This window comes from Crocodylus porosus, unplaced genomic scaffold (genome assembly GCF_001723895.1).
Source record: "Crocodylus porosus isolate Cpor-Errol unplaced genomic scaffold, CroPor_comp1, whole genome shotgun sequence".
Lineage (NCBI taxonomy): Eukaryota > Metazoa > Chordata > Crocodylia > Crocodylidae > Crocodylus > Crocodylus porosus.
In genome coordinates this window covers 9,192,769-9,206,509 of record NW_017728915.1, presented here as the reverse complement: position 1 = coordinate 9,206,509, position 13,741 = coordinate 9,192,769, and the positions used below count along the sequence as shown (strand labels likewise).

The 13,741-nt window shown below is 39.4% G+C and overlaps 1 protein-coding gene across 6 annotated transcripts in view; it reads right to left on the bottom strand.

The window, feature by feature from the left end:
• Positions 1-13,741, bottom strand: part of ESRP2 (epithelial splicing regulatory protein 2) — a 66,813-nt gene that overhangs the window by 19,694 nt on the left and 33,378 nt on the right. For 4 of the 6 annotated variants that reach the window (XM_019535678.1, XM_019535677.1, XM_019535684.1 and 1 more), the window contains 7 exons: positions 11,499-11,609; positions 8,666-8,798; positions 8,229-8,271; positions 7,291-7,592; positions 3,331-3,552; positions 2,263-2,461; positions 838-1,033 (listed from right to left, as the gene is read on the bottom strand). In XM_019535678.1, the coding sequence (XP_019391223.1) occupies positions 838-1,033; positions 2,263-2,461; positions 3,331-3,552; positions 7,291-7,592; positions 8,229-8,271; positions 8,666-8,798; positions 11,499-11,609 (1,206 nt within the window). The remainder of the gene's footprint in view (positions 1-837; positions 1,034-2,262; positions 2,462-3,330; positions 3,553-7,290; positions 7,593-8,228; positions 8,272-8,665; positions 8,799-11,498; positions 11,610-13,741) is intronic. The other 2 variants (XM_019535679.1, XM_019535683.1) reach the window with 1 other exon arrangement.

Here is a 13,741-nt window from a genome sequence, read left to right as displayed (position 1 = left end):
TACCTCAAAAACTTACTGAGATCTGTGGTAAGGGAAAATGAATCAATAAATCCCAAACCAGAAGGTGATGGCTCTTCCTAGTGCACAAAACAGGTTATTAAATGATGATGATCCAAGCCAAACAGGCAAAATATTCATCCACATTATCTTAGGGCTGAAAGTGAGGCATGGAAGAAAATGAATAGCTCCAGGGTTATATAACCAAGCTATGAAAGTAAATTCTTGCTTAGTAGGGTTTTATTCTTGATGGTGTATATTCCATCATCAAGAGGGGGAAAGGGTCACAGGGATACGGCCATATTTAAAAACTCTGCAGACACCTGGATCCCATCCTAGTGACTGAAATGTTAGGATCCAGTTTAATTTACAAGGAGCAAATTAAATAAGGTATTGCTGTAGGCTTATCGTAAAGGCTGGGGAAGACGAAGTAAAATAACTCCTTTCTTCTTTCATCTCTTGACTAGAGCACCATGTGTTAACACAGTAGATAAAGACTGCATAGGTAAAGTGTTTACTTGCATTGTTTGTGTGTGACTACACCCTCTAAAATATTGCTCATCTTTTCCCTCAGTGACCTTTGCTAGCAACACTTCTCTAGTGCTGTGATAAAGTGATGCTCAAAACTACTTGAGGTTTGATTACAGCCAGCAAAGGTTAAGCTGCATTATGAGACCAGGAGAGAACACTTACAGGGTCATTGCCAATAATGGCAGTGGGTTGCTCAGAGTAACAAAATAGAGTTACACAGAAGTGGGTTAATAGTTGCCTCCAAAAAAAGAAACCGAGTCTGCTCCACTTATATCAAAGAGCTTAAATGGCAGTCCAGGACAACAGTACCTGGGATAGTAAGCTGTGTAATTCATGTAAAGCTGAGCAGCCTGAGCTGGGTAATAGGTAACAGCTTGAGGGGCAGCAGCAGAGGCCTGGGGAGTCCTGGTTGTCGGTAACAAGGCTTGGGGCTGGTAAAGTGCTGCTTCTGCTGGGATCACCGCTGCTGCTGTTTGGAAAGCAGCATAAGCAGGAGGAGAAAGACCTAAAAGCAAGTCAGAAGACAGGTCAATCAGAGCACAGAACTACTTGTGTGGGAATAGAACTCTCTCTTCTAATGTGACTATTATCCATTCTGAGAGCACCTGACCATGATTAAGTAATGCTCACACAACAACTGATCTCAAGTCTGTTGTACTAAGGGCACCCAGTGCACACAAATGGCTCGGTTTCTGGGTTTGTTACACTTAAATACTTACCAGTGCAGAAATGAGGACTCTGAACCATATTAAAAATGCAGGAACTTTAGAATTATTAAAGGAAGCATGAAGCAGGGGGACTGAGTGTGCATTTGGCACATCTTTTGTTCCTTCTAGTAGAAGCTGCACTCTCTGGGGTATGTTCAAAGATAATGGCTGCACAGGTTTTCCTATATTTGTTCACCAAGAGTCTATATATCTACTGCAGCTTGACAAGCTAGCAAAATATTGTACATACAAAAGACTAATCATAGGCATTTTCATACACAGTTGCCCGATTTGTACATGAGTACGTACAAAAAGCAAGCTTTTTTGAAAGCCCAGCTGTCTATATTGTTTTGAAAATGTATATATACCAGCACCCACTTTGTAATCATGCTAGTTAGAATGGAACACTCCTACCCACAACATTAAATTAATACTCCAAACATTAAACTAATATTGTAATGTTTATATATTCTTAAGAGACCTTAAAGTTATTCTTTGCTGAAAGTGTTCAGTATACAATATTCACTGATGATAGCCAATATAAGCCATCCAGTACCACTATGCACTGGTCCATTAGAAATGCATCCTGATGGAAGTTCCCTTCAAAAACAAGTTATCCCCAAAGAGCAGCACCTTCTCAATGCTCAGAGGCAGGACAGCAAGAGCATTCATTGGCAGCTAGAGTGTAGCATGTTCCCCATTAAAAACATTCAATTCCAAATAGGTGTCACTACAGGCAAGTCTACTGCAGAGCTCAGAAGAACAGTACACCCAATAAAAGCAAAGTGCACCACAAATACACTGGCGAGGCATTGCTGCCATCTATTTCCCCACCGAAAACATAATAAAAATGCCTCAATCAGTCCCATTATTTCCCCAAGGGAACAAATTCCAAATCTCAGCCTGTACACAGATGGATGATTACTGATCATGGCATACCCCAAGTTAAAAAGTGAAAGGCCACAGAGCTTCAGCACCTACCACGTCAGCCGTTAGCAGCAGAGAGCGTGAAGAATTGGAGACTTACATGGTAACTTACATGGCGGTGGGGATAAGCCACTACGATTTAAAGTGCCACCCATTAAAACAAAGTTCATCTCTTCTCCTGAACACTGGAACACTTCCACATAGCGGTCCTTCATCATTTTTTTGTGACATTTCTGGGCCACCAAAAAGGCCTTGTCAGCAGATTTCATTTGGATAAACGCATCACCTGATGGTCGTCCCTGAAAAGTTGCAAACAGCCATGGTCAGTCAGTCGGTCGCACAAATTTCCAGAGCATAAAAAAATGCAAATAGTTCTAGCCAGTGCTATGATCAAGTGTTTACTAAAATCTTACAGGATTTTTCCCCTCTGTTGCTAACAGCTAATGACTCAGCCTCAGATCATTTCAAAAGCTGGGTATGCAATCCTACATCATTGCACTTGGCTTTCTTCAGCAACAACTTACTACCAATCCATTTGGGCGCACAAGTGTTCAGGTCAAGCCTTACTTCAATAAAGTCTACAGGCACTTTGGAAATTCATTCCTAGGTTCCTGGTTTTTTAAAGCACAAGAGAGTTTAGTTCTATTTGAAGCAGATAAAAAAACACCACACACAAAAAGAACCCGAGTCAAAAAGGCTTTTTGACAGACTGTTCGTTTAGACAAAAAGAACCTGTCAAGTAAAGAAAAAGTGGGGAAAAAACCCCCTCAACTTGTTTGAACAAGTTTCCCCACCTTTCTGACAGGGTCTAAAGAAGAATTAAAAAGAAGGTGGCAGCAAGAAAGCAAACCACTTGAAAACCACATTTTTTATTTTCTAATTTAGTTTCTATTTAATTTTCACTTCGAATGTTTTGATTAAAAAAAGCACTGGTAGCCAACACAAGCTCCGACATGTGATAATGGTGGGTATTATCCCCTTTTTATAGAACATTTTATCCTCCAAGCCAGCAGTTCTCAGACTCTGACAGATTGTACACCTCCAATTTAAAATGATACAACCTTAAGTACTACTAGCAAATTTTTGTCATATAAAGTAAATCTGTTACCTAGTGATACCTGTATCACAGATTGGGAACTGCTGCTCCAAGCAAAAGAACTGCTGTTACCTGTTGATTAAGGACCATGTGGACTCCATGTGGCTTGATATCTCCCGTAGCATCTCCCATGAATTCCAAGATATCATCAATGCCAGCAGTGTAGGGAAGGCCTCGGAGTCGGACACAGTCACGTATGCTACCTGTGGCAATGGTGTAAGGTGGGGGTATGACGGGAATTATGGGAGTTGGCAAAGTGGGTATAAGAGGAGTTGACATGTATCTATTAAGAACCTGTTGGCCAGAAAAAAAAGAAAAAACGTAAGTGGGTGGATAGGAATATAAATGCTGATAGGATGCACAATACCACTTCATATATTTAAGTGTAACCAGCTTTATTAAACTGGGAAAAAGGAAAATTTTGCACAAGATAATCCTGTTTTTTGTTGTTGTTGCTGTTTGACATCTACCAGTTTCAAATAGAGCAGGTTAAAAAAAAGAGACCCTCTGAAAAATGTTTGATGGAAACCAAAAATAGATCGCTCACTGGATAAAAACGAGAAGTGGATTGTTGTTAATCTGAGAACATCCCACACAAAAAGTATTTATCATTTGAAAACACTGGCTATGCTGACAAACCCAAGTAATTATTATTGTCAATTATTAAATTCCCTTTGCTTAATGCAGTACTTATAGTCAAGATTTTTTCTTTTTGTTAAAACCAGTTTTACTCCCCTGCTTTCCTGAGTAAAACACTGTTAGAGCTACATACTAGCCAATTACTCTTTTTGTTTCGCTAGTGCTCATACTCACCCTGAATAGAGAAGAGTAAAAGGCATGGGAGATCCATTTTCTCAGTCTCCTCACACCCCCAACTCTCATTAGCATTTTATTTGCTCTCTGGTTTCTCCCAAAAGAGAAAGAAAGAGATAACTGGGAACAACTTAGTGACAAAAATGCTGTTGGGACCTATTCTTCAAGAGATAAATTAAACGATGAGTAATAAAATAAGCAGAGACAAACAGGTTATGCTGGTAGAAGCAGCCTTCTAGTAGCAAGCCTTCATTTTGTCAGCAGCAATTCTGCTTAAAGAAGTATCTTGCTTCATTAGAAACACCCTTGTAGGATTCTAATACTCTGAACGTACTGTACAGGACAGGCCAGAAATCTTTTTTTTCAGTTAGTTACTAAACTGGCTATTGTGGTTATGTTTGTGGTAACAGTGGGCTGGCTCTATATAGCTGGCTCCTGAACAACCAAGTTTTAACCCCTCTAATTTCTTGCTATTCACCCATGTAAGTGCCTCAATCATGAGATACGAATGTGTTACTTCAGATACAACCCCCAGCAAAGAAAAAGAATAGTATTTTCCTAGGACGGCGTGGCATCTTAATCTAGCTCTCCTTAACCAACACAACTTGGCTGGTGGGCCTTCAGTTTTTTTGGTCTTAAAGGACTTATGCCCCTTTCTCAAGGATACAAAACAAATAATCTAGTAGTGCTATTTCACTGACAAAATTAGTTAGCAGTATCAGATACTGGGCTCTTCGCATGGCTATTACCCCCAGTAGTGCTGGTAAACAGTAATAATCAACATTCTTCTGCTCACCCCTCAAGCTACTTAGAGAAAGGATGCTTATGATGTGCTTGGACAAGAGTTGACGGAACGCCCATAAAATTGCAAGATGGAATCTTACAGCTCCTGTTCTGCAGGAGGTTAGACTATATGTATGTAATGGCTGCTTTTGGCCTTGAGTATTACAAAATTCCATAGGCAGGCAGACCCAGACTGCCATCTCTGGAAATGTTATCTCCTTAAATGTGGTACAGTACTTTCAAAGATTAAGTCTGCTAATTTCAAAGTAAAGAAATGTTTTCTGAAGTGACCTATCACTGCTGTAGACAGTGCTTTATTTTGCAAATATGAGCAGGTGCCCATTAACACTATTTGAAGTTAATATATTACAGGAGGTGGAGAGGGAAGCAAAATCAGAAATCTGAAACCATAATTTTGAGAAAGTGAGAATTTAGTTCCAATTCCCCAATTCAGGCACTTAAAAAAAAAATCCAGGCCAGATCCTATTCCACCCTGCTCAAGTCCCTGGAAAACGTAATACAAAACACATGCAGTTCTATCCTATTCGTTGCCTTTTTTTGCAATTCTCTCTTAAGGATGACACAGCAGCATTTTACAAAATTAGGTGCATTAATGGTTTTCAGGATCTCAAGCAGGGTCGAATAGGATCACACTTATGTACCGAAATCCACATTCATGCATAACAGGTGTCCAGCAAGAGCATTTTAAAAAGTTCCTTAAATAAGTGCAAGTTTGAATGCTGTATTAAGCTTCCATTTGAACGTGCTATATTAAGCTTCCATTTGTAACTGGTTTGTAATAAATATTTAAAAAAGCACGTTACAAGTATGAACAGGGTTTATTAATAGGAGAGTTGTGGAAAGCACTGTAAATGTCCATTTAGTTAGAGAGCAGTGATTTATCAACCACGATAAATTTTGTATAGCTAGAGCCTTAACATTGACTTAAGTGCTCATAAAGCTTTTCGTAGTTGGGCACCAGAATGTCTTAAACTAATTCACAGATTTTTGGAATGGTCTGTCCCTCAGGGACCTGCTGCAAAATTTTAACTTGTATTTTTAAATTTAAAGACAATCTCAAACTTATAGGAAAAATAATTTTTCAAACATTTCTATTTGATTAGCTGGTAAAGGAAGAAATCAATTTGAAATACTATGCAAACAATAGTTATAAAATGCCATCTATCGTGTACGATATCTTTATTATAACAGCTATTTCTGTTTTTATATGTAACAACATGTGAAGCAGAGTTTCGTAATAAGAAGGTAAAAACCTAGGAAGTGCCTTATTGGGTCAGACTTATGATCCACTTATCCCACTACCCTGTCTCCAACAGTGGCAGCAGTGAATACTTTAGACGGAGGGTGTTGAACTGGATATATCTAGAGCAAGGGTGTTCAGCCTCCTGCAAGGGTGGCTGGAGAGCAGTAAGACTTGCCACCGGCCACCCTCCCTTGCTGCCAAATTCCTAAGTCCCATGGGGCTGGACCACACACCCCTGCAACTGGATTGGGGTTGAGCCATACACCCTTCCTCTCCCCTGCACAGCTGGATAGGGGCTCCTCCGATGCCTCCTCCCACCCCCTGCCCTGTACAGTCACATCAGGGATGGGCCATACTCCCCGCAACATGCAACAGATTGGGCCCGCTGGCCAGATCCAGCCTGTGGGTGGACTGAGCACCATTCGCCTGGCTCAAGGGGAAAAAAGATCGGGCATTACTGATTTAGAGTGATCTATCCCCTATTCATTACCCTCCCAGGCATCCACCTTTATTAGTTTAGAGATGCCAGAGGAAACATCCCCAACCAGTCTGTTCAATAGCTATGAATAGATCTAGTATCCATTCATTCCATCTAGCCCTTTTATGAACCTGGATGTGCTAGGTGCCTCCACCACCTTCTGCGGCAATGAATTCTACAAGCTAACTATACACTGTGTAAAAGTTCTTTTTCTTGTTAGTTTTAATCTGTCTCCTACTAATATCAATGGGTGTCCCCTAGTTTAAGTATTCTGGGACTTGGTGAAAACAGTTCCCTGTTCACAGTCCACCCACTTCATGATTTCGTAAACCTCTGTCATACCTCCTTTTCTGCATCATTTCTGATTTTACTACGTCTTTTTTGGGCAGCAGGGACCAGAAGTGTATGCAGTACACAGTATTCAAAATGTGTGCACACTATGGATTTGTATAACAGCATGATGAACTTCTCTATTTTCAATTCCCTTAAGTGATACCCAACATTTTATTGGCTTTTTTTGATTGCTGCTGCATATTGAGCTAATGTTTTTAGAGGACTATCTACAGTAACTCCAAGGTCAGTTTCCTGAGTCTGGTTCAGTACCTAGTATTGTGCACACAGGGTTAACATTAGTAGATGATATAAAATAAATAAATAAATAATTTTTCTGGGCTTCACAGCCCATGGTTATGACCTGCTGGACTTCAGCTGCTGTGCTCCTGAAGAGTTCAATGTAACGTTTTCCAAGTATCTCCTTGTGTTTTTTAAGTGCATTCTGTGCATATTCTTCACAGGAAAACAACACAAATGCATCTCCTGTAGGTCTGCCATCTGGATACTTGACAAAGAGAAGTCCCTCTTTCCCTCCTGTGACAGGACACTCAGGCCCCAGGAACCCCAAGACATCCTCCTGGGTAGCTGTGAATGGAAGACCTCTCATCCGGATGATGACTTGATTCTCTTTGGATAAGAACTGAGCCACTTCATTGGAGGTACCTGGCAGAAAACAGGTTGGGAGTGGGAGGAAGTAGGTTAATTTTGTTTGTAAAGAATCTGAAACCTAGCCACAGAGGAAGGAATGAAACTGCAAGAAGATCCTTTGTAAGTCACGAGTTCTGTAGGAACTGCGACAACAGAGATTTAGTCCACAATCCCATCAAGATGTGGAGCTACCCCTAGCTTCCTCAGAAAGCAGTCTGGCACTGTGCAGCAACATGATGTTAAGTAACAACACAAGAGACATAGCTGACAAAGCTTCAGATCACTTAACTGTAGGGAGCCCTTTCAGGGTGCTCATACCCTGGGCACAGCAGTTAAAAAAAGTGACATACAAAAAGACAGGCTGAAATCTTTTCACATTATGATTTTAGGTTTGGCAAGGAAAAATAAGGCAGATAATGGACTTTTCCAGTGCACACATTCTGTTTCTCCCTCTAAACACCAAGCTGTTTGCCTGTGGGTGTCACAATTAGAACAACCCAACTAGCACAAATTCAGTAGTCCCAAAACAGTTGATAACAGCATACAGCCATATCAATTTCTGAAGAGTAAATAAAAAATGCTATTTGGTTATTCCTTTTTTTTTCCTTGTACAGCTAAAGACTAGAAAGAGAATGGATTACTACTACTCACCTCCAGCAATCTTTAGAAACTCTTCTCCAGTAGCTTTGTAAACCTTTGTAAAGGGGGGAAAAAAACCCAAAATCACTCATATTAAAATTACAAAGGTCATTTAAAATTGAAACGGAACATTTTCTAGAGTTATGCAGAACTTTGTAAAGGATCTTTTAATAGCTGCTGAGTTCTACCAACAAATAAAATTTATTTTTAAAATTGGAGGAAGATTGGATTTTCAAAAATGGTGAGGGTAAAAGTGGTCCACCTCCCAGTAAATTTCAATAGAAGCTGAATGCCTTAATTTTCATGGATCTTTTGATCTTCCCTCCTAAAGAGGAAGTCAATTCCCACTAATTACATAATAGGTTTGTGCTCATTTAAAAGCAGACTTCTTCAAATATTCTCAGCACAGTAATATGACAGTTGGCATACTGTCAACATATGTTCTTTACCTCAATGTATCGGCTACCCATATGATGCTTATGTCTTTCTAAAGCCAAGTCTCTCTGTTCAGCACTGACAAATCGCACTAGGGCTTCCCCATTTCTTCTTCCTTGAGCATTCAGACACAGAGCCACACCACCTCTAAATAAAAGACCAAAGTAAAAGGTGAGATAGGAGTTATGAAAGCCTTATAAAACATTGGCATCATTTCCCCACTCCTATTCATCTGAAAAATCTTGAGACCAAACTTTAAAAATAAGTCACTACTTTTAAGTAGTGTTTAAGTGACGGTGTTGCTGCGGTGATGGTCGAGGAAATATCTCTAGTATAAACACATTTCCACCCCACAACTCTAGATCACAAAAATTGTTTATACAAACAATGATTTTGGTATCTAATCCATTAATTTATCAAATCAAATCAAAATAAAATCTCTTGCCATGCAATGCTCTCACTAACTTACAGTGCTTTGCTTTTCCTGTTTTCTATTTTTCATTATAAACAAAGAAAACCTTTAAAAAAATTCCACCTTCAAACTGATATGTTCTTGGAATTAACACCTAAAACAATCTGATGTCTAGGATATTCCTTCACTTTTACTATAAAATATATTAGGACCCCTAAATAAAAGAGTATATTTAATGCTTAATATATTCAACAACTGTGTGTTGTTGCGGGATGTTCTTCAGGCAGTCTGAAGAAGGGCACTTGATGCTCAAAAGCTTGTCCAACATCTCTGTCAACTATGCAATTGATCCAATAGATACCACAAAAATGTCCTTGCTTCTCATACATTTCCTGGACCATCACAGCTATGACAACACTTCAATCCTATTATAGTCATATAAGAATATATGCATGCATATTCACCAACCATGTTGATTAGATTGTATCTTAGACTATAAAAGATAATTATGCAAAACTTGACATATTCATCTCCTACATCTGAGACTGTTAGAAAAAAATTCCTCTAAGCAATGCTGGCGGTGCCAAGCCTGTTCTAACTAGATGAGGTGACATTCAATCTTGACTAGCTCAGGATTCCCATAAGCAGCCAGTGTTAACCAAAGGGTCATAACACCATGCACATGTACCATGATCAACATCCAGTTCAATAGGAAAAACTGCAGAGCGTTAATTAACATTGATGGAAATAGACAAATTGCAGAATAAACAACATGCATTGGGTATGTTCTTACACACACACACATTTTAGTAGGACTTTTTTTTCCTGCAAAGAGCTATCGGCGATAAGGTGAAAAGCTATTTGTTGTTTGTGGCTTGTTTTAAGCATCACTGCCTTAAAAACTAGACTAAAACTTTGAAATGTTATCCCCAAATTAAAACTTCTCCAATTAGCACAGAATGTCTGAGAATATTTTTGATTACACTCTGAGTCTGTAGCTGTAGGAGATTACAACAGGTGAATTAACAATATTTGTTCTTTAAAACAAAAACAAAAAAATCCTCTTCATTTTCTTGTTTGAAAATGCTTTGCTTGCTTTGTAGCTTTATGGGGAGAGGAGTAACAGCTTTTTGGTAGAAGTCTTACCCGTAAAAATCCAAGCCCTTGGAAACTTAGGATAAGTTTCTCAGAACATCCCAAGGCTTATGCAAGTTACTGCAAGATAAACTAGGGTGTTAGCTTATAGCATGCTAGCTACTCTGCAGCAATGATTCCTGTGCATCCTCTTACCTTCATAAGGGAGATGAAATAGCTTAGCCTACTTGCATTAAGGACAAGCTACCTGACACTCACAATAGGGTAAGACCATGCAAACATGCAGCTTTCCCATACAAACTCCTATTCTGTGAAATTCACATCGCACTTCGCCTTTTGGTAACTTGCTTGTGTGGCCATACCATCTGTTTCCTCATTGGCAAAATATGCATCCCAAACCTCATGGAGGTGAAGCAAACTTCTATACTGTGCTTTGTATCCAAAGGTCTTAACAATGTTATCAGTGACTGATGGCTGGTAATATAGCTCCAAGTTTATACTAATTACTAAGCTGCCCTTTCTAAAAGCATAATAAAGGGAGGGTAAATATGGTAGGGGGTGGGGTTGGGGGAAGTCAAATAAGATGAAGCAAGATCTGAAATAAGGTATGTGTTGTTGGGTTTTTTTGGTTTTTCTTTTACAAAACCAACCTGTTTGACAAGTTTTTTCCCCTATCAATGCACATGTGCAGTAGAGGATACACCAAGAAGTTATGAAATAGGAATAAGAGGGAAGAATACAATGTTAAAAAGGCAACATAGAAATAATTAACTATGGTTCTGTTCCTAGAATAGAAAAATCTCTTAAATTCTGATTGTTCAGATATCAATATGTTATCCAGTTAATTCTTTTAAAAACAAACTTTTTAAAATTATACATACGACAATACTGTCATATTCCTGTAAGTCACAATAACTATGATTTCTATATAAAAATGTTCCAAGGTTATGCATAATACATTACCAACAGTTCTTTGTTTTGAAGAATATATGTAAACTAGACAAAAACTGTAAATTTTATTATAATTGTATTGTAAAAATTAAATAGTAACTATTTAGTTACACAGATATCATATAATTATAAATATTTAATATTTTAGAATTGTACAAACCTGTGCAAGTATCTTTGAACTACAAGACTAAAGAACATAACAGAAAGCTGTGTATTATATAATCCCAGCCTTGTGTTCTTATCTATGCAGTTCACGGTACAGTGAAGTGCATATACACTTCATATATGCTGTGAATATATTCTATATAATAAAATTATGTACTATATTTTAAAAGGATTGATGTTAAAAGCAAAGTTAAATGATATTACAGAAAATCTCACACTCTTACTTGGCAATATTGAGTCCTTTGAAAAATCGGGCAATATCTTGGTCTGAAGATTGCCAGGGCAAACCTCTGGCACGTATTACTGTTTCACTGTCTACTGCTTCAGATTTGCTACTGCAGAAAGAAGTCAAAGTAATCATTAAGTCACATCTTCTGTGATACCATTACCACCAAATTTAATTACAATTACTCATTCAACAAATGAGTCATTGGGACATTTGCTGCTGCTTCATTTCCTTTTTCCTGTCCTTGCATGACAAGGTATTTAGCAGAATTCACATATTCGCTGGAATCTGACAGGGCCAAACTGCAAGTGCTTCTGCTACAGCTTTGAACTTGCAAGCTCTGGGCTGTCAATCATGTGCCTTAAGCACCACATCCATTTCCTTTCTTAACTGAATAAGGAATATACCATAATTTTCTCATATATAATATGCCCCGGTATAGAGTATGCACCTTGATTTTGAAGAGAAACTGAAGGAAAAAGATTCTTTGACAGAATGGTAGAGGCTACTCAATGGAGTACCAGCTCCATGCACTGGATGGGAATCATGGACCAAGCAAGAGCACTGGGTCTAGGGCCATGCATTGAGTCTGACCCCATGTACTGGCTTTGGAGCTATCTGTTGGGGCAACCCAGTGAACTGAGTCCAGCACCACATGCCAGGTCTGGGGCTGCCCACCAACTCAAGGCACATGCTTGTTCTGACTCAGTGTGCTCAATCTAGGGCCACACTCTGGTCCTAGAGTCATGTGCTAAGTCCAACCTAGCACACAGCCCTGGAGCCACCTCATGGTCCCAGACTTGGCATACCAGGTTGAACCCATCATGTCAAGTTTGGGGCCATGTGCAAGGTCAGATTCAGTATGCAGGGTCTGGCTGTGGACTGATTCAGCACATGGCTGGGAAGGGGGGCTCCCCTTACTGCCAAATTCTGGAACCAAGGGGTAAATATGGGGGTGAAGGTGGTGACTGAGCGTCTCACCGCCTCAGCTCCTCCCCGCCCCCCCACTGTATTTCCAGACCTGTGGAACTTCCTTTTCCTTGCATATAATGCAAACCCCATTTTCCTCACCTGGTTGGGGGGGAGGGAAAGTGTAGATTATGTAAGAAAATACAGCATTGCAATCATCATACCACTACAAGGCCCACCTGTGACCTTAAATGGTGCCATCTTAAAAATAAAATAAAATACTTTAACAAGTCTGCAGGGATTTGAATAAGGTTTCTCTTAGTGGTAGCACTGGCAGTACACTGCAAGATGGTTACATGCCAATACTGAGCATAAATGATAGAAATCAAAGCAAATTAGATCAGGCAGATTTCATATAGGAATATTCCCCGTTTACTCCAATTTCTTTCAAAACAAAAGTACATATATCCACTCAGCACCTCCCCCCGCCATTTTTTTAGAATTTAGAAAAGCACAAATACTGAACTCATCTAAAGAGAAAGATGAAAGAACTGTGTTTATTATTTTACAAATAGTTTGTTAATGTAAAAATATTTATCAAAGAAAAATATATAAAAAAATAATGTGAAACATTTAGGTGTTGGAAGACATGAGGTTGTAAAAAAACGTATTTCTTTCTAACTAAATTTCTTCCTCTCTTTTGAGTGAAAGAAAGAAAAAAAACTCAGAAGAGAAAAGAAAACTAATTCCAGGAATACCCATGAAGCAAATATCTTTATCCAAACTAAAGGCTGAACACTCACTCAGTCCTATTAGCCCCAAAACATAACATATTAGCCCCCAAATTCACATTATTTGAGCCATCAGCAACAAAAGCGAGGAAGATCCAAGGGCCAGGACACAGACCTGCTAATCATCAACTTTTGTTTGTTTAAGGCATATGAAGGAAAGTCACACAGTCTAGGAGGAGTCGCAGAGTCTTTGCAAGTGACATCTAATAAGCTGTGGTTCAACAGCAAGTGATTAACACTTCAGTTTCATAGTTGGTAGGGTCAGAAAGGACCTGAGCAGATCATCAAGTCCAACCCCCTGCCATGGGCAGGAAAGACCCCAGCCAGGTGATTATCCATCCTCCTTTTGAAGATCCCCAGGGTAGGAGCGAGCACCACTTCCCTTGGAAGTTGGTTCCAGATCCTAGCCGCCCTCACTGTGAAGTAGTGCCTTCGGATGTCTAGCCTGAATCTACCCTCAGTCAACTTATGGCTGTTATTTCTTGTTACTCCCAGTAGTGCTCAGGAGAACAGGGACTCTCCTAGTGCCTGCTGATCCCCC